The 26,586-nt window shown below is 39.3% G+C and overlaps 1 protein-coding gene across 9 annotated transcripts in view; it reads right to left on the bottom strand.

Annotated features, from left to right (window-relative positions):
• The window catches only part of SPIN1 (spindlin 1), an 85,284-nt gene that overhangs the window by 3,973 nt on the left and 54,725 nt on the right, over positions 1-26,586 (bottom strand). For 8 of the 9 annotated variants that reach the window (XM_003911886.3, XM_009189068.4, XM_009189070.2 and 5 more), the window contains 3 exons: positions 26,519-26,567; positions 12,754-13,007; positions 6,590-6,823 (listed from right to left, as the gene is read on the bottom strand). In XM_003911886.3, coding sequence (XP_003911935.1) covers positions 6,590-6,823; positions 12,754-13,007; positions 26,519-26,567 — 537 coding nt within the window. Of the gene's footprint in view, positions 1-6,589; positions 6,824-12,753; positions 13,008-24,865; positions 24,868-26,518; positions 26,568-26,586 lie in introns of all 9 variants that reach the window. The other variant, XM_017949958.3, reaches the window with a different exon arrangement.

Raw genomic sequence — 26,586 nt, forward strand, 5'->3', positions numbered from 1 at the left:
TATGAACAATTTTAAAAATCATAACCAAAAATTCATTTGGTCCATATTTAATCTGTAGCTGTAATTAAATGAAAATAAATTTGAGTGGCTTTGAAATATAATTTGAAAGCAGACAATTCCTACAGGGATTACTGAGAATATGGCGCATATTTAAAACGCCTAAGTACCACTGGTTTACTCTGAATCCTTAAAGCCTCTTCCCCCTCAACTTCACTGCATTGCACATCATTCTTCTAACTCAGTTCCAAAATTTAAGTTTTCCATGCTTTAAAAATTGGTACTGAATGAACTTCAGCCCAGGACAAGTACAGGGGAATCTCTGAGGATGGCCCAGGCATCTGTACTGCCTAAAAGGTCCCCAAGATTAATGTACTGCTTCTGGCCTCTAAGAAAACACACAGCAACAGCAAACCATCACCACCACCAACAAAAAACAAAGTAAAAGAAAAAAAGAAAGGGGGCTTGCTAGGCAGTTACAATTCTATTTTAAGAAACTGCATGGGTTCTGAAAAACTCAAAGCTCTTTTCCTCACAGTAGCAGGTGGCCTTCAGGTAGGGAAACCAGAGGTTCCAGCTACATACGACAGTCCACGTTATCCTGGCACAATTGGTAGCAATGCCATTTTACTCTCACAGGCATCCTGGTGTGGACCATATAACGTACATGTATTAACAGTAGTCTGCCTCTTTGGTTACAATAAATTCTCTCACTGAATGACAATCCAAAAACTGCTACTGTGATCTCTGGTACTAAGAGTCACAAGCAATAAAAATAAAACATCTGAGCATAATCAGTTCTTTTAAAAGAATAAAGAAATATAAGCTGAACTCTTTAAAAATTATCTTCCCTTAAGCAGTATCATCATACTGTCATATTTTTATGGCACTTTCATGTTTACAAAGGAATTACAAATACACGATCGCACATAAATTTTATAGTAACTGAGCTAAACAAGGGAGTCATGTAGAGGCCTGTTTTAGCATCAGAGCTGGTACTCGAACAGGACCCTTTCAGAACTCATTAGATCAGAGAACCACCACTGTTTCTAAAGGTAAATACACTTCCACAGCGTGTACATGCACGCACACACACACAAATGTAAGTTTGGAGAATTAACGGAGAGGGAAGATCAAAAAATGGTTAGGAAAAGTGATGGAGAATTGCAGACACCCTTGCATTTCCTATGATTAGGTTAACAGTACTTACTCTATCCATAAAAAATGTTCAAGTTACCTCATAAAGGATGGAGAAATGCTTTTTAAAGAAATGTTCTCGGGCCGGGCGCGGTGGCTCAAGCCTGTAATCCCAGCACTTTGGGAGGCCGAGATGGGCGGATCACGAGGTCAGGAGATCGAGACCATCCTGGCTAACACGGTGAAACCCCGTCTCTACTAAAAAATACAAAAAACTAGCCGGGCGAGGTGGCGGGCGCCTGTAGTCCCAGCTACTCGGGAGGCTGAGGCAGGAGAATGGCGGGAACCCGGGAGGCGGAGCTTGCAGTGAGCTGAGATCCGGCCACAGCACTCCAGCCTGGGCGACAGAGCGAGACTCCGTCTCAAAAAAAAAAAAAAAAAAAAAAAAAAAAAGAAATGTTCTCATGACAAATTCCTGAGTATATAATTTGAATTACCCCTTTATAACAAATGTACACAATTTTTTTTTTCTTTTTGAGACAGAGTCTTGCTCTTGTTGCCCAGGCTGGAGTGAAGCAGTATGATCTTGACTCACTGCAACCTCTGCCTCCCAGGTTCAAGCGATTCTTCTGCCTCAACCTCCCGAGTAGCTGGGACTACAAGCGCCCGCCACCACACTCGGCTAATTTTTTTATTTTTAGTAGAGACCAGGTTTCACCATATTGACCAGGCTGGCCTCGAACTCCTGACCTCAAGTGATCTGCCCACCTCGGCCTCCCAAAGTGCTGGGATTACAGGCATGAGCCACAATGCCCAGACCCAAAATTTTAAAAATACATATCAAAGAAGTAGAAATTCAAGGCCAGATGAGCAAATTAGTACATTAACTAACTTCTTCATAGGAAGAATTTAAAAAAAAAAAAAAAGAAATAGAAATGACTGACACATGGCTAATGTATGGAGAGGGCCTATCAGTTACATCTGTCCAAGGTCAGAGATTCATGTGTTTGAAGAAAGGCCACTGAGTAGTTTTTAAAGGAGCAAACTTAACCAAAAGCGAAATTAAGAAAACAATTCAATTCATATGTATAATAGCATCAAAAAGGATAAAATCCTTCGAAGTAAATTTAATAAAAGAAATGCGGGGCCAGGCGCAGTGGCTCACACCTGTAATCTCAGCATTTTGCGAGGCCAAGACAGGATGATCACGAGGTCAGGAGATTGAGACCATGTTGGCCAATATGGTGAAACCCCATCTCTATTAAAACTACAAAAATTAGATGGGTATGGTGGCGCATGCCTGTAATCCCAGCTACTTGGGAGGCTAAGGCAGGAGAACTGCTTCAACCTGGGAGTCAGAGGTTGCAGTAAGCCAAGATTGTGCCACTGCTCACCAGCCTGGTGACAGAAGACGACTCCATCTCAAAATAAATAAATAAATAAAAAGTGGCCAGGCACGGTGGCTCAACCTGTAATCCCAGCACTTTGGGAGGCCGAGGTGGGTGGATCACTTGAGGTCCTCAGGAGTTCAAGACCAGCCTGGTCAACATGGTGAAACCTCGTCTCTACTAAAAATACAAAAATGAGCTAGGCGAGGTGGCGTATGCCTGTAATCCCATCTACCCGGGAGGCGGAGGGAGGAGAATCGCTAGAACCTGAGAGGCAGAGGCGGCAGTAAGTGAGATCAAGCCACTGCACTCCAGCCTGGCCAACAAGACGACTCTGTCTCAGATAAAAGGAAAAAAGGGGAAAGCGAAAGTGAAAGGAAAGGAAAAAGAAATGCAATATTTTCAAAATATTGTTGAAATCAATCCACCAATCAATGAAAAAACACCCCATGCTCATGGGTTAGAAGACTTGTAAAGTCTTGTTAACACTGTTAAGAGGGCAATACTCTTCAAACTGATCCACAGATTCAACACAGTCCCTAATCAGAATCCCAGGGGACTTCTTTGTTCTGACAAGTTGATTCTAAAATTCGTATGAAACTGCAAGGGACCCAGAATAGCCAAAACAATCCTGAAAAAGAAAGCAGGGGCCGGGTGCAGTGGCTTACACCTGTAATCCCAGCACTTTGGGAGACTGAGGCAGGCAGATCACTTCACTCCAGGAGTTCGAGACCAGCCTGGCCAACATGGCAAAACCCCATCTCTACAGAAAATATTAAAGTTCGCCGAATGTGGTGGCACATGTCTGTAATTCCAGTTCCTTGGGAGGCGGAGGTTGCAATGAGCCGAGATCGTGCCACTGTACTCCAGCCTGAGCAACAGAGTGCAACTGTCTCAAAAAAAAAAAAGGAAGAAAAAAAAAAGCAGGACTCAAACTTTGTCAACTGATTTTTTTTTATTTTTTATTTTTTTGAGACGGAGTCTCGCTCTGTCGCCCAGGCTGTAGTGCAATGGTGCGGTCTTGGCTCACTGCAACCTCCACTTCCCAGGTTCAAGCGATTCTCCTGCTTCAGCCTCCCAAGTAGCTGGGATTACAGGTGCCTGCCACCATGCCTGGCTGATTTTTAGTAGAGATGGGGTTTCCCCGTGTTGCCCAGGCTGGTCTCGAACTCCTGACCTCGTGATCCACCCGCCTGGCCTCCCAAAGTGCTGGGATTACAGGCATGAGCCACTGCGCAACAAGGATGCCAAAACCATTCAATGGGAGAAAGAATAGTCTTCGCAAAAAATCGTGCTTGGACAACTAGATAGGCAGTCACAAGAAAAAAAAAAAAAAAGAGGTTGGACCCTTACCTTGAACCACAAACAAAAATTAACTTGAAAATGCATCAAAGACCTGTAAGTAAGAGCTAAAACTATAAAAACTCTTAGAAGAAAACAAGGGTAAATCTTTATGACCTCAGATTTGGCAAAAGATTCTTAGGACACAAAAAGCATACTCAGCAAGAGAAAATGTAACTTGGACTTCAAAGTTTAAAACTTCTGTGCAAAGATCATCATCAAGAAAGTAAAAACAGCCCATGGAATGGGAGAAAATATTTGCAACATGTATCTGATAAAGGTCTTATATTTTAAAAATCGTCACAATGCAATAATGAAAGACAGATAATTCAATTTAAAAATGGGCAGGGGATATGAATAGACATTTCACCACAGATGATATAAAAAGGGCCAACAGGCCGGGCATGGTGGCTCACATCTGTAATTCCGGCCCTTTGGGAAGCCAGGTGGGTGGATCCTTTGAGGTCAGGAGTTCGAGAGGAGCCTGGCCAATATGGTGAAACCCCCTCTACTAAAAATACAAAAATTATCTGGGCATCGTGGCACGCACCTATAGTCCCAGCTACTCGGGAGGCTGAGGCAGGAGAATGGCTTGAACCCAGGAGGCGGAGGCTGCCAGTAAGCTGAGATCATGCCAATGCACTCCAGCTTGGGCAACAAAGCAAGACTCCATCTCAAAAAAAAAAAAAATTTTTTTTTTTTGTTTAAAGGGCCAATAAGCATATGAAAGATGCTTAACATCATTACTCATCAAAGAAATGCAAATCAAAGCCACAATGAGATACCACTTCACATCCACTAGCATGGCAAGAATCAAAGTCAGGTAACAGTAAGAGTTGGTGAGAATGTGGAGAAATCAGAACTCTCATAACACTACTCTTGGAAATGTAAAATGGTCTTTTTGTTTTCAAAATTAGCCTTGCAGTTCCCCCAAACGATTAAACATAAAGTTACCATTATGACCCAGCGATTCCATTCCTAGGTATATACCCAAAGGAAATAAAACATGTCCATAGAGAAACTTGCACACAAATGTTTACAGCAGCATTATTCATAAAAACCAAGAGGTGGGGAAACAACTCAGATGTCCTTTATTGGATGAATGGCTAATCAAAATGTAGTATATATCCATACAATGCAATTGTATTTGGCCATTAAAAGGAATGAAGTACTGATATATGCTACAGTGTGAATGAAATCTCAAAACATGCTAAGGGAAAGAAGCTAGTACAAAGGACCTCACATCATATGGTCCATTCACAGTAAAGTCCACAACAGGGAAACTGACACATCAAGCATTACTGGTTGCTTAAGGCTAGGGGGTTGGAGGAATAAAGGACTGACAGCTAATAGATACAAGGCTTTCTTTTGAGGTGATGAAAATGTTTTAAAATCGACTGTGGTGAGGACTGTACATATCTGTGCATATATTAAAAAGTACAGAATTGCACATTTTAAATGGACTAACTATATGGACTAACACAGCCGTAATGGCTCACACCTGTAATCCTAACACTTTGGGAGACCAAGGCTGGCAGACTGCCTGAGCTCAGGAGTTTCAGACCACCCTGGCCAACATGGTGAATCCCATCTCTACTAAAATACAAAACAAAACAAACAAACAAACAAAAATTAGCCAGGGGTGGTGGTGGATGCCTGTAGTCCCAGCCACTTAGGAGGCTGGGGCAGGAGACTTGCTTGAGCCCGGATGGCAGAGGCTGCAGTGAGACAAGACCACACCATTGCACTCCAGCCTGAGCAACAGGGCAAGACTCTTGTCTCTAAATAAATAAATAAATAAATAAATAACACAATAAAGCTTTTCTAGGCCTAACGAAATTAGCCCAGGTCACATCCTCTTCTACCTTACCTGTGCGAACAGACTAGTTGTGGAAATAGCTAATCATCTGTCTAAACACTGACTATGTACTCCAATTGCTACTGAAAAGTTCTCCCAATTAACTTTTCTGAAATCGATGTTCTCTAAATCAGGAGTCCCGGACACCTGGACCACGCTGCAAAGCAGATGGTGAGCAGTGGCAAAGAGAGCACTGCCACCTGAGCTCTGCCTCCTGGCAGATCAGCAGGGGCATCAGATTCTCCTAGGAGCATAAACCTTACTGTGAACTACGCATGTCAAGAATCTAGGTTGCGTGTTCCTTATGGGAAATCTAACGCCTCCAAAACCACCATCTCCACACCCAACACTCCCAATCCATGGAAAACTGTCTTCCACGAAACTGGTTCCTGGTGACAAAAAGGCTGAAGATTGCTGTTCTGAGGTTCAAGTATTTACAGATGAAATAATCAATGTCTTGGGGTTAGCTTTAAAATAATTGCATTGGGGGGATTAATAGATAGAACTAGACAAGCAATGAGACAATAACCGTTAAAGCTGAGCAGGGGTACACAGGGACGTATTTTACTGGTCCCTATTCCATCATGCTTTTAAATAAAAGCAATAAGTAATATGTAGTAGTGTTAATTATAAAAAAAACTTGTATCTTATTATGGAAGTCAAGCAGAACTGATTATCAAATATTTTCTTATCTAAAATTCATGACAACCGGATGAAAAATTTCAAAGGCTGTGTTTGTGCATGACTAAAATAATCATCATATATCCAGAAATAAAAATGTATCTGCAAAAGAGCCAATCAAATATCTTGCACTAAAGTCCAAATCCCTTCTAATTACCAAAAATAAAAGTTGCCAATATATACTTACTGGAATCAGGCATAATGCGAAGGTCGCCTTCTTTGTAATCATCTAAGAGTTGGTACATGTACAAGACAGGGTCTTTCTCATAGGTAATGTAAAACCATGTGTTCATGACAGGTGCACGTGCTAAGACCATTCCCCTCCACTCATCTTTAGAACCATCCTCTGTCTCAAACATATGTTCCACTGCTTTGCCAATCATTGTGTCTGCCAAGTGTGCATCGCTGATTCGAGATGTTGCTGGGGATTTAAAAAAAAAAAAAAAGTTGACAAAGCATTTTTCACTGATTACCGACTATGAAGACTGAATCTACAAAAGAAGGCTACCTGAAATTTTGTCCATGCAATGTATTAGCAAGCATCAGAATCTGGGAAAGCTTTAAAAAGTACAAAAACCAAAGACAAACTACTGGGCCCCAGCTCAGAGATGGATTCAACAGGAATAGAAGTATTTTGTCCCAAGTTGGTTAACTGAAAAAAATATGATTTTTAAAAAAATTTTTCTGGACTTATCTGCTCTTGGTTCTGTACCCAAATCAAAAGTTTTAACTGTTCATTCAAGGTATAAAATAATTTTTGTTACTGTTTACTTAACAGTTAAATTTTGAGATAAGTTCAGACTTACAGAAGAATTGCAAAAACAGTAGAGTTCCTGTATATGGTTCACTTTGCTTCTCCTGTATTAGCATCTTACATAACCACAGAACGTTTATTTAAAACTTAGAAATTAACCTATTCAAGGCACAGAGATTTTTTTGTTTTTTTTTTTTTAAAAGAAATTGGTGTTTGTTTTCCTTCAGTCTTATTTCCATTTTTTATTAAGGCATAGGTTTTTACTCTCTTGCTCCTACAATCTTATTCTTCGCTGCAACCAAAGTAATCACTGTGTCATTGATAACACATTGTGTGATTTAAAATGTTCCCATGCCTTTCCTTCGTAATTTGAAAAACAACCAAACTGCTCACCATGGCCCCCAAGCCCTAAGCCACCACGCCTCTGCCCTCAAGTTTTCACATCTTCCTCCTCACTGCTCATGCCTTCTCTACTCGGCTCTTCTTCCTCTCCCATTAGGACACACTCTCCTCTGCCTGATAAGCTCTTCCCCACATCTTCAGAAGGCCGGTTCCTGTTGGGGTTCTCCTGACCAACAAGGTAGCCCCACAAATTCCAGTCACATTACCCAATTTTACCTCTTAGTAACATTCACCATGATCTAAAGTTATCCCATTTTATGCATTTGTGTACTTGTTAGTTGCCTGTATATCCCAATGAAAGCAGAGACCTTCCCTTTCTTGTTTCATAACTAGATCATAGCAGGTCAGTATTTTGTATGATTTAATCAGATGCCCCATGTGGTTAGGAGCTCAGGTCTCTGAAATGATAGATTAACAGTCCTAGCCCTTGATAATTTTCTAATGAGGTGAAAATTATCACCTTCATCTTTTTAACACTGGAAAAACTATGAAGGATCCTATTGGTTTTAAGATTTCTCCAGTACACAATTTTAGGTAACTGTCTTTATACAAAATTAAAACAATTTTCTTAAAAAAAAAAAAAAAAAAAAAAAAAAAAACAATTAGCGACAGGTACGGTGGCTCACGCCTGTAATCCTAGCACTTTGGGAGTCCAAGGCGGGCGAATCACTCGAGCCCAGAAGTTTGAGGCAAGCCTGGCCAACATGACAAAACCCCGTCTCTACCAAAAATACAAAAAGTTAGCCAGGTGTGGTGGTGCAGGCCCGTAGTCCCAGCTACTCAGGAGGCCCAGGTGGTGAATCACCTAAACCTGGAAGTCGAGGCTGCAGTGAGACAAGGTGGCGCCACTGCACTCCAGCCTGGGCTACGAAGTGAGGCCCTGTCTTAACAACAACAAAAAAAACCAGTTAGCACTCCTATTTTTCTCATTCAACAGAGTTCTATTTCTGTTAAATCAAAAGAAACAAAAAAGTTAGATTTTCTTGATAAATGTATCGCTATTCAATTTTATCAGCATACCCTAAACTAATACATGGTTGGTTTTCTTTAAGTATGCAGTAATAATAAAAAATTACATAGAATTCCCCCCGTGTACGATACTAAAAAACCCCCACTAGTTTCTTAGGGCCAGTAGATCTCAGACTACTAGATCTCAGAACTCCATTGCATTCTTAAAAATTACTGGCTGGGCACAGTGGCTCACACCTATAATCCCAGCACTTTGAGTCCCAGGTAGGAGGACTGCTTGAGGCCAGGAGTTTGAGACCAGCCTGGGCAACATAATGAGATTTCATCTCTACAAAAAGTTAAAAATTAGCAGGCTACTGTGGTGCGCGCCTGTAGTCCCAGCAACTCGGGAGACTGAGGCAGGAGGACTGCTTGAGCCCAAGGTGTTGAGACAGCAGTGAGCCCTGATCACACCACTATACTTCAGCCTGGGTGACAAAGTGAGATCTTGTCTCTAAAAAAATAATTAAAACATAAATAGAAATTACTACACTCCTAAAAAAGCATCTGTTTACATAGATAATGCCTACCAATATTTACTACTTCGGAAAATAAAAAATATAGAAACATTTAAAAATACCTATATATCAATGTATTTTAAATTAAAAATAACTATTTCCTATCAAAATATAGTAAGAAAAGTGGCTTAATTTTTACATTTTTGCAAATCTCCTAATGTCTAGGTTTTAAAAAGAACAAGCAGATTCTCATATCTGCTTTAGCACTCAATCTGTTATGATCTGCTCTTTCGGTTCATATATAAAATCCAGCCTCTCAAAGATATGATACTGAAAAGAGTATTCTAATTGTCTTTCAGATAATTCTAGATATTCTTATATGAAACTACAAAAGTCAACAGTTAGCTCCTTAAAGGTTACAATGCAGAATCTGAAACCATTAATAAATTTGTCATACTGTTACATTAAAACTCATGTCTCCAGAACATATAAAGAACTCCCACAACTCAACAAAAATCAAATAACCTAATTAAAAAATGGTCAAAGGACGTGACTAGGTATTTCCCCAAAGATGATTTACAAGTGGCCAACAAGCACATAAAAAGATGTTAAACATCACTAATCATCAGAGAAACAGAAATCAAAACAAAATGAGGTATCATATCACACCCATCAGGATGACCACTATGACAAAAACAGTAAATAGCAACTGCTGACTAAGGGATGGAGAACTGAAACCCTTGTGTACTGTAGGCAGGACTGGAAAATAGTACAACTGCTGTGGAAAACAGTATGGTAGTTCTACCTAAGAAATTAGAATTACGACATTAAAATTAAAATTATAATTACCATATGATCCAGCAATCCCACTCCTGTGCCTATATCCAAAAAAACTGAAAGCAGGATCTCAAAGAAATATCTGCATATCCATGTTTACAGCAGCGCTAGTCACAATTTTACATGGTACAATTTTACATTCTACCAAGAGGCAGAAACAATCCAAATGTCCATTAATGGGTGAACAGATAAACTGTGGTATATAGATACAATGCAATGTTCTTTTCAGCCTTAAAAAGAAAGGAAATCCTGTCACACATTACAACATGAACGAACTTTGAGGACATTATGCTAAGTGAATTAAGTTATTCACAAAACAAATATTGTGTGATTCTACTTCTCTGAGATATCTAGAGTAGTCAAATTCATAGAGACAGAGTGTAGAACAGTGGTTGCCAGGGGCTGGGAATGGGAGAAACGGCATGCTGTTTTGTTTAATAGGTAGAGAGCTTCAGATTTGTAAGATGAAGTAGTTCTGGAGATCTGTTTCAACAATGTGAATGTACTTAACACACTACTGAACTGTACACTTAAAAATGGTTAGGACAGGGCCGGGCGCAGTGGCTCAAGCCTGTAATCCCAGCACTTTGGGAGGCCGAGATGGGCGGATCACGAGGTCAGCAGATCGAGACCATCCTGGCTAACACGTTGAAACCCCGTCTCTACTAAAAAAAATACAAAAAACTAGCCGGGTGACGTGGTGGGCGCCTGTAGTCCCAGCTACTCGGGAGGCTGAGGCAGGAGAATGGCGTAAAAAACCCGGGAGGTGGAGCTTGCAGTGAGCTGAGATCCGGCCACTGCACTCCAGCCTGGGCGACAGAGACAGACTCCGTCTTAAAAAAAAAAAAAAAGGAAAAATGGTTAGGACAGTACATTTTATGCTATGTGGGTTTTTTTACAATTAAAAAAAGTAGTTAGTCTTGCACTTAGAATAGCTCTTTCACCAGTGCATGATCTGGTACCATGCACTGTTCATAAAGAAAATACTGTGTTCACTAAGTTATGCAACTATTCCAAATAGATAGTGGGAAACTCTACTGTGTAACTGAAAAACAAAAGAGAGTGAAAAGCACGAATTACAGCTTAACAATATGAAATATTTCTGACCTTGCAAATCTCCTGAATGGGCTTCAGAGAACCCAAGGGTCCCCAGACTTTGCTTTGGGAACCACTGCTCTGTGACATCACATGCATTCTGGCTGACTGACTTTTTTCTCCAACTTTAGCTTAAGAAAAACATAATTTTAATTATACTCTAATGTACTGCCTGAAGCAATTGCTTCCTATGTAAAAAAAAAGTGAAGAGCAAGTAATTTTTTAGACTAAAGTAGGTTGATGCCAAAGTAACTGCTGTTTTGGCCATTACTTTCAATGTCAAAAACCGCAATTACTTTTGCACCAATCTAATACAATAAATACTAAAATTAATAGCAACTATTAGCTGAATGAGGCACATACATTGCTGATTTACATAAAAGCTCTTGGATTTCTTTTTATATTGCTTTACTGTTTACAAAATCACTATTGTTGGAAACTGAGATAATCCCAAACTATGAACAACATGTAACCCTTAGTCCCATCACCAGATACTTGTATAGTTTCTATCCTTCGATGACAAAAGGACCAACAACCACAGGTCACGCAGCAATACGCAGGAACCTTCAAGTGAGCTACTTGTCGTCTCAGAAGGGGCAAAGACTAAAATTCTGCTGTTAAGATTCTTAATATGTTAAAGTTTCTTATGTGGGAAATGGATTAATGCCATGATCAAGGAAGAAACGTAGGATGTGCATCAAGAGGAAGAGCAGGTGTTCAGTCATACTTAAGAAGAGATGAGAATGTTGAAAATAACAAAGATTTAATATCACTTATAGGAGTAGTAAGAAATATTTACACTTAACGAAAGATTTCTTTGAAAACTGAACCATATTTATACAGATGAGTAAAGATTTAGCAGTTGATATCTAAAGAGAAGATTAACAAAATAACTTGCTACTAAGGCAGAATTAAATTCCTAAGGAAACTCATTATATCTCAGGGACACAATGGCACAGCCTGAAGAAAAACAAAGCGAGGAGACTGAACTAATTTCTTCCCGTGACAATTTGATCCCAAAATTCCTACCTAGATATGCTGAAGCTTTGTTATTTAATGGTATTGACTTTTAAAGACAATTCTAAAACTACAAACCAATATTTTAAACAAGAGCAGCATCACTGTAATAAGAAAATATTTCAAAATAAATGCTTCAAAAAAAGTAGTATTAGTTTGGGTGTATCCCACCCTACTAATAAAATCAGTAATTTATTATTTACCTTAGACCTTATGCCTTAAGGAACACTTGCAAGGCAAAACTGACATTGTATGACATTTAAAAAGAGCCATTCATTTCCACAAACATTCTTCAGTCAAGCGCTGTGTATAATAAAGATCACGTTTTGGTTGCCTAAATTTTGGCTCAAAGTCCAATTATCATTTACACTGTACACAATCAAAGATACACTTTCACAGAAAGATTCTAAAATAAATGCACAGCATTCTCTTATCTTTTGTATCTGATGAGATTAACACACAAGATATTTGAGCTACTGATAACCTTACCCATCAGAGTCCAGAAAACAGTGAGCAAAAATGTTAAAAATAACCATATTATAAATTATTAAGTGGCAAACTTCTTGGGGGGAAAATACACATCTCTATATCTCTCACACAGTTCCTTGAACTGCTTTGGATCAATTTTTGTGGTTTTCGGTGATTTAATATAATGTTTATCAAGAGGGGTGCTTGTGTTCCAATAAAAGTGAAGTATTAATAATGTAAAATAATTTAAAAAGCATCCATTTCAATATCATTTTTAAAGCATATAATGCACAAATTATAAAAAGAACTTACCAACTCTATCAGGGAGGACTTCAAGCGCAGAAACTCTTTCATCTTTATTAAGTTCTAGTCCATAAACACAGTCAAATCCATCGTATTTTATAAGATACAAAGAAGGATTTACAGGCACCTGGTCCAGAACGGTTCCTTTCCACTGGGTAACAGGGCCATTCCCCTCTTTCCACCCATGCTGAATCCTGCAGCCTACGATGTTCCGCCGGGGCTGGGAAACAGGTTTGCTCGGACCCACACTGCTCCGATGTTTTCTGTATTCACACATATACACACATAAGGTATTATCTCAAAAGTATGCATGCCTAGAGCTAACATAACCACTGGCTAGCATGATCTCATTACAGATGGTCCCAATATATGTACAAACTCATGTTTGCCACATTCCTGCTTCAGGTGACTCAAGGTGGTTATCTTCCACCCCTGTACCAGTGGTGGTGACTGGGTAACATGGTACGTTAGTAATATGAGCTTGTTGTGCACTTCCACTGTGTATAGGCAGAAAAAACTACTAGTCAATTGCAACTTAAGCCCTACCATTAAGCATCAGATTATCAGCTTTCTGAGTTTATTTTAATCCAATCAACTCAAAATTATCCACGTTAATTAAAGAAGAAGGACTGATCCATGAAACACATGTTATCAATAATCACACAGGTATATAGCTTTATATAATATCCACTTCAAATTAAAAAGAAATGTATAACTATTCAATCTCACCCATTCCCGTGCCCAAATAATTCTGCCTGTACAGGCTTAACTAAAAATAAACTAGACAATCTTCTCTTAAACTGAAATCCAGATTAGCTTATATCAATGCACTATAGAAACATTACTTGTCTAGGAAACACATAATCTTAAAACTGAAGTTTATAACAAACAATGTAATATTACAAATTATTGAAACATCAAACTACTTTTTTTTCTGGTTTATTATTAGCAACTGAAAAATCTACATAGAAAGTTTATAAATAATACACCTGGCTCTTGATATCAGGAAAAAATCTTCATTTCACCTTGAAACCTTGGCTTCTTGGATGCAAGCTGAAGGCCAAAACCAAGACAACAGATGCTGATATATGCCAAGAGTGAAAAGAGCTGAAAGGAATCCCCTTCCCACAGTTTTATGGGTATAAAGCTCTCATTTCGTACACCATGAATAAAAGTGACTAACATCTGATATATAACACAAACAAGTTTTAAAGAAACAATTTATTGTAGGTTGTAATAGTTAAAACTAAAATTACATATTTTCTAAATAATTTACTTTAGACTGGTAACATAAATTTAGCTAAGTCAGAGGGGAACAGGCTATGAGAGACAATAAGGAGTACTCATCGCAGAAGGGAAGCTTCTCCCCTGGGGTGAAAAACTAAGCAAGGGGATCTGAACCTAACCAAGGAGACTGGGAAGGAGATTCACAAGGCTAAGTGCAAGACTGTAAGGCCAGAAAACTCAGGTCTGCCTAAGCCCCTCGGGACTGTGTAAAAACCCAGGAAACCTTCCTTCCAGAAAGACACAGTCCCTCTGAGTACACAATCCTCACTGACCAGGACAGCACCACAGGGTAAGGAAAGCAGGATTCAGGCAGAAATGAGGGCGGCAGGCCTCAGAAAGTATGACAGAGGTGGCTACATAGAGAGGTCTTAAGCTAGGAAAGCTTTCCTGAAATCCTCTCGTTTACACGGGTCTGGAAGCATCACAGTTGGACAACATACGAAAGTATTTTGAGGAGGAAAGAGACTAACAATGTGACAGATGTTCTGACAGGCGGCAGCGGGCCTCAAAAACAGGCTTGTGAAGTAGATGAAAACTACTATCAAACACTGAACAAATGACAGAAGCCACAAAAGAGAAACTGTGATGATTAATTTTATGTGTCAACTTAACTGTGCCACAGAGTGCCCAGATTAAACACTGTTCACGGGTGTGTCTGTGCATTTATATCAGCAGACTGAACAAAGAAGATGCCCTCACCAATGTGGGTGGCCATAATCCATTCCGTCAAGGGCTTCAATAGAACAAAAGGTAGAGGAGGGAGGAATTTACCCCTTCTTCTTCCTGCTGGCCTGCCTGAGCTGGGACATCAGTCTTCTCCTGCCCTTGGACTGGAACTGACACCACTGGGTCCCCTGGTTCTAGGCCTGCAGACTGAATTCCCCTTCCAGCTTTCCTGAGGCTTGGCTTACAGACAGCACTCCATGGGACTTCTCAGCTTTCAAAATAGCATAAGCCAATTTCCTCATAATAAATCTCCTTCATATTTTATCTACTTCCCAACGGTCCTATTTCCCTGAAGAATTCAAACATAAAAACATATATCAGAAACAGAAAAGATGAGAAATGAGATCTCTAGACAAGATGTGAGAACTACCAGACAAAGTAAAGAATAATTTGAATTTTTTTTTTCAGAAATGAAGACTAGAAGAACATGAGAAGAAACAGACACCATGGGAGCATGTGAGGAAAGTGGATGATGAAAAGGGGACAGATGGGGACAAAAGCAAAAAGAATTAAGAGATGGTAACAAATACTCCAACTTCTGTATAACAGAAGAACCTAAAAACTAAAATCAAAGTTCACAGAAGAGAGTACTAAAAACCGTAATTCAAGAAAACTTTCCTGAAACAAAACACTTGAACATACAAATGCACCCCATGGGAAAACCCAAAATGACTGGCGCTAAGGCATATCCAAGTCAAATAAACGAATTTTAAAGAAAGTAACACCCTTTGGGCATTCACACAAAAGGACCAAATCATGTGTAAGGGACAGACTCAGAATCTGACAGCAACACTCTATGCCAGAAGGCAACAGAGTAACAAACTTAAGGTTCTCAAGGAAAAGAAAATGTGAGCCAAGGATTTGTTCATCAGCCAAGAATGCACACGGACCTTCGGACCTTCGAGTATGAAGGCCTCCAACAAAACTGTAATGAACATGTCAGAAGGCAGGGGTACTATTTTTATAAAGTTACATGACAATGAGCTTCAGATAATCAAGGAACTCACAGAGAAGGTTCAGCACTGAGAGGAAGCAATGAATACATTTAACTGTAGAACAAATGGTGACAAGGAGAGACAATAGTGTGTAACCGTTATCTGTTCTGATATTTCAAATTTAACACAACTCTCCAAAACAGGAGGAAAGAATATGTAAAGTAGAGTAAGTATAGTGAGTGCCTTATAAAACTTAGATCAAAAAAAGAATTTAAATTAGGATTGTAGAGAGAAAAGAGATGACAAAGAGCTAAATTCAGTATTGTTCACAGTAAGGAACCTATATATATATATATATATATAAACATGAAAATAAATAAAAAGTCTGTAACTTTACTACTCAGAGATAGAAGAAAGTTGATTTCTAGACAACTGCATAATCTCTAGAAATATACAACAACATCCAATTGGCCTCTTCAGGAAAACAGCTGAAGGAGATTACATTTCCACTTTAGAATACAAGAATCCTTTGTAGTAATACTTTTTTTCTTAAACTGACAACCAGTTACATATCTTCTTTTGATTTCTAAGCAGAAGATCCAATGAGTTACCCCCTGTACAGGATCGGGCTTTCTTCATATTTAGCGCAAAGGCTAAGGTTAGTTCCCAAACCTCACTAAGGATAGAATTCAGTCATGTGTCCCATTTTGTAATTTACACAGACATTCCATGATTACTACCAAAATTATAAGCCAATACAGCATCTTCACCCATATGGTAGTTAACTTTGTGTGTCAAATTTGGTTACACCACAGTACTCAGATATGTGGTCAAACACTACTCTAGATGTCTCTGTGAAAGCATTTTTTAGCTGGAATGAACATTTGGATCGCAGACTATGAGCACCAGCAGACTGCCCTCATAATGTAGGTGGACCTCATCCAAGAAAAAAACTGGCCTCCCCAGAGAAGGGAGGAACTCTGCCTCCAGACTGGCTGTTCGTGCTGCAGCTTCAACTCTTCCCTGGGTCTCTAGATGGCTGGCTACCCTGCAGATTTTGAACTTGTTCAGTCTCCCCAATTGCATTAACCAATTCCTTAACATAAATCTTCCCCACTTCCCTCCCTATGTGTTTCTCTCTCTCTCTCTCTCTCTCTCTCGGCATGAAATTTTCTACCCTTGATTTTCAAGAAAACCAACATAAACGTGACCTATGACAGCAGAATTTTTCGTTGTCGCTGCTCCCTCCTACACTTGTTAGTAGCATTCCTCTGCAAATGGGAATTATCTGCAGTCGCTCCTGATAATGGCTGGAATCACATGTCAGAATAAGCAGTTTTTGTACTAAACACTTCCAAGGAGCAAACAAGGTCTCCTCCCTCTTGAGCATTACACAAAGGGCTTGCATCTTGCCAGGAGTCCTCCTCAAACCGGACCAGGATCCTTTAATTCTGAGGATGCATATTCCTCCCTTTTGAACTGATTTTATTTCCTCATCTTCTTATTAAGAGTTAGCTTTTGCTGTAGTAAATGATACCATGAGTCTCATACTTAACATTTTGTTCTGTGTTGTCTACCTGTCTTCTGTTTTCCTCACTTTCCTCTCTTCCTATATCTGTGCCGCTAGAATGACTGAAGTTTCTTTTCACTAAAGCCTCTAATGCAAATGATGTATCTTATTTCTAGTCTTCCAGCAATTATCTTTAATGTTCCACATATTATACCTAAACTTTCATTTTTCTATTACAATCTGTGATTAATCAAAACCTATACTTTTCATCCCCCAACCAAAGCAACACTAAAACCAAACAAGAAAAAATCCTTAGTAAAAGAAGAAAAACTTAAAACCTTACCTGGCTAATTCTACTGCATTGCTGAAATGTAGACTTTTGTTCCAAACTGATATTTTTCATTTTGCTACTATCTTAATAACTTTTTAATTTAGAAACAAGAAAGGTTTTTTGGTGGCTTTTGGCGTAGTATTTTCACATTTTTTTTCTCATGTATATTCTGTCTTTCTAGATACATCCTCTGGTAATTCTTTCAGGTAAAGTTCAGAAATACAAACTTGCTAGATTTTTGCAAGCCTCAAATTATTATTTTGCCCTCATCCCTGAATTGCCTATGTATACAAATCAGGTTCAAAATCTTTTTCCCCTCAGTACTTTGAGAGACAAAAAAACTTTCACTGTCTTTTATAATCTAGAATTACAGACGATAGAAACCAATCTGATCCTTGTGTTCCTTTGAGGGGCAATTTTCTCTTCAAGGTATTTTATTTTATTATTATTTTTGGAGGGAGTCTCACTCAGTCACCCAGGCTGGAGTACAGCCGCGCGATCTCAGCTCACTGCAACCTCCACCTCCCAGGTTCACATGATTCTCATGCCTCAGCCTCGCTAGTAGCTAGGATTACAGGTGTGCACCACCACACCCAGCTAATTTTTGCATTTTTAGTAGAGACAGGGTTTCACCATGTTGGTCAGGCTGGCTCAAACTCCTGGCCTCAAGTAATCCGCCCCACCTCAGTCTCCCAAACTGCTGGGTCTTCAAGGAGTTTTAGAATTTTCTTTGTTCCTAGATTCTAAAATGTCACAAAGACTTGAGGCATGTGGTTTTAATTATCCCTCACAAGAAGTTGGTCAATCTAAAGAGAGCAGAGCAAAATTTTCACCCATATGTAGTCTGGATTATTCTCCTCCTCCAACCCCTTTTGGAATGTCATCAGACAAATGCTAGCACTTTTAGATCAATCCTCCATGATTCAACTGCCCTCTCATATTTTTCATCTTGAAGAAATCTTTAGCTCAATTGTTAGTGAATTAAGTAAACTCTACTTTCAGCCTATTGAATATCTTGCATAATATTTTTAATGTCTAAAAACTAGTTCTTTGTCATCATATCTCGAATGGTTTTTCTTCTCAATGAACATGCTTTCTGATATCTAAGTTTCATTTTTTCCTGGTTCTTCTAGGAACTCTTTAGGATCAGGTCTCCTCTGTTTTCTACACATACATGGTGATTCCTGGCTTGTATTTCTGTTTTGACTAGTGACGGTCTTTTATGTGGTTAGTGCTCTAAGATGCCTCATGATTCTTGGTGTTCGTATTTGTAGATGCAAGTCAAGATGAAGTGGCATTTGTAGATACAATGTATGTCTGCAGTTCAAGTCAGACTCTCTGGCCTCTGAGCAGTAAATGCAGGTTCTGATGACAGAAGTCACGACCCTCGTAGCTACACAGAGGCTAAGAAGTGACAGGTATCTTTAAGTCAGGAGGAGGTAAGCTGAGCATCTTCTGTTCCAATGTCAATTCCGTACAATCAATTTTCTTACCCTTTTAATATCTGGTGACTGTACCCAACCCATTCTATCTCTGATCCTGGCAGTAATCTAAATCTAGTTTATTTACTTTTTGGCACCAGAGTTCCTCAGCGGAGTCTTGACATAAATTTGTTCCTATCTGCTTGAGATCTAGAAACTTCTTAGTGCTCTGGTCTGCCAGCAGGATGACCTTTTTATATTAACAGTAACAAAAACTTAGAATTTTGATAATTTCATCATAATTTTACTACAAATTATGATGACGTACTATTTTCTATCTGCGTATAAAATGAATAAAACCTTTCTAGTGATCAGTTTGGCAATATCTGTCCAAAGTCTTACCATTTGGAGTTTCCATTGTTCCAGTGAGTCCACATCTACAAATTTATCAAAAGAAAATAATAACGGATGTGCACAAAGATATTACTAACAGGGGAAACTAAACATATAAAATGCTTAACAATAGGCCCCATTAATTTAAAAGTTCAGAGCGTATCTCTATGATGAACTATATACGTATTAAAAATCATGAAAAAGAATTTAATTTTAAAGAAATGGGGTCTTGCTATGCTGCCCAAATTGTCCTCAAACTCCTGGGCTCAAGCAATCCTCTTGCTTCGGCCTCCCAACTAGCTGGAACTACATAGGGGTGCCCGCCACCATGCCCAGCTAATTTTTAATTTTTTTGTACAGACAAGGTCTCACTATGTTGCCCAGTCCGGTCTCAAACTCCGGGGCTCAAGCAATCCTCCCACATTGGCCTCCCAAAGTACTGGGATTATAAGTGTGAACCACTGTACCCAGCCTTAAAAACTTTTTATTTTAAAAACCCACAGGTGTAAAACATATGGCCACATGAAAAATTTTTATACACAATCCTTACAGGTATGTAGGAAGAAGTTTTTTAAAATATACATTAAATCATTAAAATCTCTGGGTGATGGCATTATAAATAACTTTTCTTCCTCTCTGTTTACCTGTTTTCAAAATTTTCTACAACTTAAGTATTTCACTTTTGCAGCCACATAAAACACAATTGTTTTTTCCGAGACGGAGTTTCACTCTTGTTGCCCAGGCTAAAGTGCAATGGCGCGATCTCGGCTCACCACAATCTCCATCTCCCGGGTTCAAGCAATTCTCCTGCCTCAGCCTCCCGAGCAGCTGGGATTACAGGCATGTGCCACCACGCCCGGCTAATTGTGTATTTTTAGTAGAGACGTCACGTTGATCAGGCTGGTCTCAAACTCCTGACCTCAGGTCATCCGCCAGCCCTGGCCTCCTGAAGTGCTGGGATTACAGGTGTGAGCCACCGTGCCCGGCAAACCACAATTTTTAATTACTGCTACATTCATGCAATGTGTATACTAATTCGGCAAGAAATTTATATAAAAACAGATTTGCATATTTTAAGGATGGCAATTCCTACATTTATTTCTATTGCCTTTTTGTGATTCAAGAGCAATTCTTTTTTCAGAATGTAACTTTGTTGTTTCCAAGAGAAGGATTAAAGAATATCTGTTATAGATACTATTTCTGTCCAATTTTTTTAATGAATAACTACATTTGACTGAAAAGGCAAAGGAAACAAAGGTAATTTTCCCCTCAAGGCTGAAGGCAAAAAACGAGTAATTTGATAATATACTAATTGTTAAATCTGGAGTCCAGCTTTCCAATTACGGGGCCTTGAACGCACAGGCTGCTGAGAAGCCAAAGTTCACAAGGCAGAGTGTTTAAACAAACCGAGACCGTGCTCACCGCTAAGAGCACTGAAATATGGAAGCCGTTAACAAATTTATTTCAGTTCTTCCAACTAGTACCTACTTGAAGACAGGTTTAGATACACTAACAATATCTGATATTTGATGTAGATTACTAAAGCTAGGTGAGGAATGCCAAGATTTATTATATACTACTATACATTTTTTCTGTATATTTAAAATCTCCCACAGTAAAAAAAGTTATTTATATACTGAACAATTCCTAAAAGATATTTTAATTTCTTATCACTTATTAGGAGTTCTAAAAAATAATTTTAAAAAACTATTAATAAAAGTTAAAGCTTACTTACATGAGCTGAAATAGTGTATATAAAAGCAAACTACTAGGGATTACTAGAAAGGAAATAAAATGACCAAACACCCTTTGGTCATATCTGGATCATTCAGTCTAAGAATATCCCAAATAGAGTAAACTGATTAGCAACTTAAATGTGATTTAAAATGAAGGTTCTTTGAATATAGTGATTTTAATTTAAATACTCTCTGGATATATATATTGTTAAAAGCCCTTCAGTCTCTTATATTTTCTTGGAAAAGGTGTAAAACATTCTTACTCTCATTTATCAGTTAGTAACATCCCCTCACAGGGCAATACTGTACAACAAATATCAAGATACTTCATTCAACCTGGGACATCTTGAAATGCAGCCAGAATTAAACATCTATAACCTCTTTTCTCGTTTCATAACTCCAGAAGCTATTTCTTGAAATAATTCAAGAAAAAAATAAAGTGATTGAAAGGTATTTAGCATCATTAGGGATAAGCTGGTATCAGTGTAACGGCTAAAAACACTTTTCTTGTAGTTTTGAGTAAATGGTGAACAATTACACAGCACTGCAACCATCTTTCACTGCTATCATTTTGTGTACTAATCTCCAACCACAATTTAACTTAGTTCTTCAATGTGCTTAAGATACCATTCCAGGGCGGGCACGGTGGCTCACGCCTGTAATCCCAGCACTTTGGAAGGCCGGGCGGGTGGATCACCTGAGGTTGTGGGTTCGAGACCAGCCTGACCAACATGGAAAAACCCTGTCTCTACTAAAAATATAAAATTAGCAGGGCGTGGTGACACATGCCTGTAATCCCAGCTACTCAGGAGGCTGAGGCAGAAGAATCCCTTGAACCAGGAGGCAGAGGCTGCAGTGAGCCGAGATCATGCCATTGCACTCCAGTCTGGGCAACAAGAGCAAAACTCTGTCTGGGGGGCGGGGGGGGGGGGGAACATTCCAACAACGATTTAGGCCAGTGCTTCTCAAATTTCAGCATGCATGTGAATCATCTGGAGATCCTCTAATGAGACTCTCCAAACCAGCCCCCAAAGCCTCTTGGATTCAGCAGCCTGAAGAGGAACCAAAGAATTCCTATAAGCTCCCAAGTGCCGAACTGGTGCTGCAGTCAATCCACGAACCACACCTTGGGTAGCACTGATTTAGATAGAACGCATGTGTTCATGTTCCCAAAAAAGTAAACTGAGATTGTAGGAAACATTATGTACTCTTCTCAATACTTCAAAGTACCATCACTTTGTGCTGAAGTCTTGTGTTGAAAAACCTGTTTAGGAGTGCAAAAGGCTTATTGGGGAAAAAACAGACAAATAAAGAAATGGAAAGGAAAGGAAAGAAAAAAGACCTTTCATCTTTTTACCTAGACTCCCTTAATGGCTTGAATTAATTCCTATTCCTAATCAGCATTTCAATATCTAATCTTGGTAGCCAATATTTACAGACATCATACATGTTAAATTTTCAACAATCACAATTCTACCACATACCTGTAAATGCCTGTCATACACTGTATACTAGGTTGTAAGAATTAATTACTGATACTCTTGGTCTATTTGGTATTGTTATAAAGCAATTCTCCTACTCTGGGCTACGGTAGATTTTAGAAGAAAAGGCCAGTTGAATCAAGATAACTGTCTTTTTGCAAGATGCAAACCAGAAAGAGAGGGAAAAACCTGCTTTGCTGGTAATTGTTATTCAATAAAAGTTCTATGCCAAGTACTGCCATTTCCCAGATTAAAATGTCAACAATAAAACAAGATAGATCCTAAAAAAGTCAGTTCTCCATCCACATTAGCATGGTTCCTTTCACTACTTTGTCTACACACTGTGTACTTTGGGAATACCAGAGATGTCCACGGCAAACATTCCAACAGCTTTAGGGCCTCCAAGTGCTACTCTCATTGCTGGCATGAATGACTTACTGCAAGGTGATTAAAAAGCATTCAATGTTCTGACCAACTTAAGACTGTAAACACCGTGGTGCACATAGATGCCCACACCAAGAGTTACCCAGTCTTCACGCCCACGACTGAAATAACCAATTTCTGAGAAGAGAAAACAAAACGTGCAGTTCAGTAAATATGGCGTGGTACTTAATAACAGGGGCTCTGGAATCAGACTGTCCTATTTGAGTCCTAGCTCAATCACCTACTAGCTGCATGACCTCGGATAGGTTACTTAATGCCTTCATGCATCAGTCTCCTCATCTGCAATAAGGGATCATAGTTCCTACTTGACAGGGCTATCATGAAAACTACATGAGAACACACCAGGGACAAGGTGGAGTACGACGACATTTTTGCCAGTGACTAGTATTTGTGTCTTATAAAATGGGAGGAAAAAAAAAATCCCTGGAAATACCTCTATTTAGTGTTTAGCAGATTCTAGTCCACTTTCTAAGTTAGTGAAAAATACACCAAAATCCAATCACCCCTTTCAATAGTAGCATGGAATGGAAATCTATTCCCTATTCAAATTGCAGGATGGGGGAGGGAATTTACATTTGAAAACTGAAAAGAAGTAATAAATTTGTCTTAGACACCCCCCAACTATATTTTCCCTCCAAGATGTACTTTTAGGCTGGGCACGGTGGTTCACGCCTATAATCCCAGCCCTTTGGGAAGCTGAGGTAGCTGGATCACTTGAGGTCAAGAGTTCGAGACCGACCTGGCCAACACGGTGAAACCCCGTCTATACTAAAAATACAAAAATTAGCTGGGCGTGCTGTGGCTCGCCTGTGGTCTCAACTACTTAGGAAGCTAAGGCAGGAGAACCAGTTGAACCTAGGAAGTGGAGGTTGCAGTGAACCAAGATTGCAACACTGCATTCCAGCTTGAGCAACAGAGCAAGACTCCGTTTCAAAAAAAAAAAGAAAAGAAAAGAAAACACAGATGTACTTTTACTGCAAATGTTTGTCTCAAATCATGGACAGCCCAGAAAGGTGTATCCACCAGTTCCACCCAAAACACTGCAAGGTGCTCGGCCTATAGGAAAAAAACAGCTTGCTTCTATTTTCTTAAAAAACAAAAACCCAGCTATATAATGTTTCCTGTGTGGTCTCAGTACTTCACACCAGACTCCCTGAACCTTCCTAACACCTTCAGGGACAGGTGCTACTGTTCACTCAGTGCAGTTCTGTGACTTTTCCCTCAAGCAACCAGAGGTTCTTTCTCGGCCCCCCAACACTGACTTGAGAAGAGACAGAAGGAGTGGCCACCGTCACTGAGCCCCAGTGTCAAGCCAGGTGGCCCTTATTCCTTGCAACTCCCGTGAGTCAAAAGTGGAGAAAGTGAAGGGGAGAAGGATGCTATAGTTCTGCATTTTTCCATATTTGATTTTCATAAAAATTGCATTTTAGAAAGGAATCTATGCTAAAAAGCTGCAAACCTCATTGTTCCAGTTCAATACCTTGATTTTAGACAGGATTAAGCCAACCTTAGATACATTAAGGAACTTCCACAGGCCTAACAGCCAAACTCCATCAGGCTTCCTAACTCGCCTGGGAGAGCCTGCCTCCCCACCAGGCAGCCTCTTCAAAGCTCCATGCAGCCATCCCTGCTCACTCCATGTGAAAAACAGTGGAAACTTCTGTTTCAGCCTTTCCTTCTACCCATCTTCAGATTCACACTGAGAACAGGAAAACGGGACTCACAACTTTTCCTTTCAGTTTCTCCCTTTTGCTAGAGAGTAATATGCTCAAAGCTTCCAGTCTTCAAGACAAGTATGTGTGCCTGTGAAAACACTAAATCAAGGTCCCCAAATGTGGAACATACAGGATGAGAGACTTCTTCAGTTACTATGCATATGAACTTCAGGTGTTTCGTTTCTTATGCTTTAGGGAATCAAACCTATGAATTAATGAACAGTACTGCTTATTAGGATGAGGCAGATGGAATCTTATTGCACAAATAACACGCCCAAGAGCTCAAACCTATTAATATCTGAAATCCTAAGTAAATGAACTTTTAATCATAGATGATTAGAAAATACGGAAAAATGATTAGAACGCACATTAATATTCTAAAAGCCTTTAACTTAATTTGCAAAATCTATTTTGAATGAACTGTTCTGGTCTTGCAAAGTTAAGGTTTAATTTGCCTTTGTCCCCATTGTATTTAAGTTTTTCATCATTACCTAATATTTATGGCTTACATTTGTTTTTATTGCTATGCTTTATTTGTGGCAAGACACAGCTTAGTATTTATAGTAACGACATGATAATGAGCAAAAACATATCACTGGATATGGCAAAACCATGAAGATGATGAGCACATGGATAAAATTCCAGAAACTTAACCTCAGAGATACAAGAACTTATGTAGCTTACCTCCACATTTTTACTTTCCAGGTAGTTTCTTATGCTAAATATTACAAATATTTGTATTATGTATCACGTACACATTTTGGAGACTTTTGTTTGGTCCACTCACTAACAATTACTGAAGGGCATTCATCCAGCCCTTCCCTGATAGCCAAGAGGCCTCACATCCTCTTCAGCTATTACATTGTCGTGTCTAAGGGGCATACACTTTCAATACCAATATTTTGGGGAAAAAATGTTTTAAAGAGTGCCTCACATGGTGCTAGGGTCAAGGAGTGTCTTCTCCATATTTAATCATCTATGACTAAGAAGAGTCTTACAATCAGAGCAGATTGTTCGAGTGACATTTCCAGTTTGTAATGGCATAGTCATCAGTATAGGATAGACAGCTGTGAAATCAATTATACGTAACAAAGTAAAAGTATTATAATTGAAGACATTAATAGAATCTTAATTTTCTTTTTTGGATGTAACTATGTCACACACAAAAAAAATTTAGGGAAAAAAGTGGCTTCTGTAAACTGGTATTTATAGAATTTAGGATGGAGAACACATTGTCGGTTTAAATACATGGCTATTGCATTATCTTTTAACATGGATATGCTTTCCCTAAATTCATAAGCTTTTCCTTCATATAAAAATGCTATAAAACAGTGAGCGTGTGACCACATGTTAGGCAGGCCCTCCCAGCATAAGACATGGTCTCTGCCCAAAAGGAGCTCCTTGTCAAACAGTGGACCAAGACCAGGAGAGAAAGCCTGCACACAAGGCCCACACAGGCATTACAAGGAGAGAAGAGGGAGAGGTTCACCATGCACCTGCCACATTTACTACAACAGTTTTCCTTCCATTGGCCCAGTTCCCATTAAACTGGAGACAAATCACGTCCCAAAGGCTTTTAAAGGCTGAAGGGTAGAACTGGCACACTTCAGCCAGGCCAAGGCGAAGGGAACAGACAGAGAAGATGACTACATACTATTCCTCATCGCACACTACATCTCCTGTGAGCTAGGAAGCCCTCGATCACAGGGGAGGGGGCCTTACCTAGGTGATCTTGTATGCTGCGTAACAAAAGGTCACAAAACACTATTCTAGAACCAGTTTCAGAACTGCTTACTTGTGGGATGTCCTCTTCTTCATCATGTTGGCAGATACTCCAGCATGGCCTGTAAGAGAGATGCATAT

Source organism: Papio anubis, chromosome 13 (genome assembly GCF_008728515.1).
Source record: "Papio anubis isolate 15944 chromosome 13, Panubis1.0, whole genome shotgun sequence".
In the NCBI taxonomy this organism is placed as follows: Eukaryota; Metazoa; Chordata; class Mammalia; order Primates; family Cercopithecidae; genus Papio; species Papio anubis.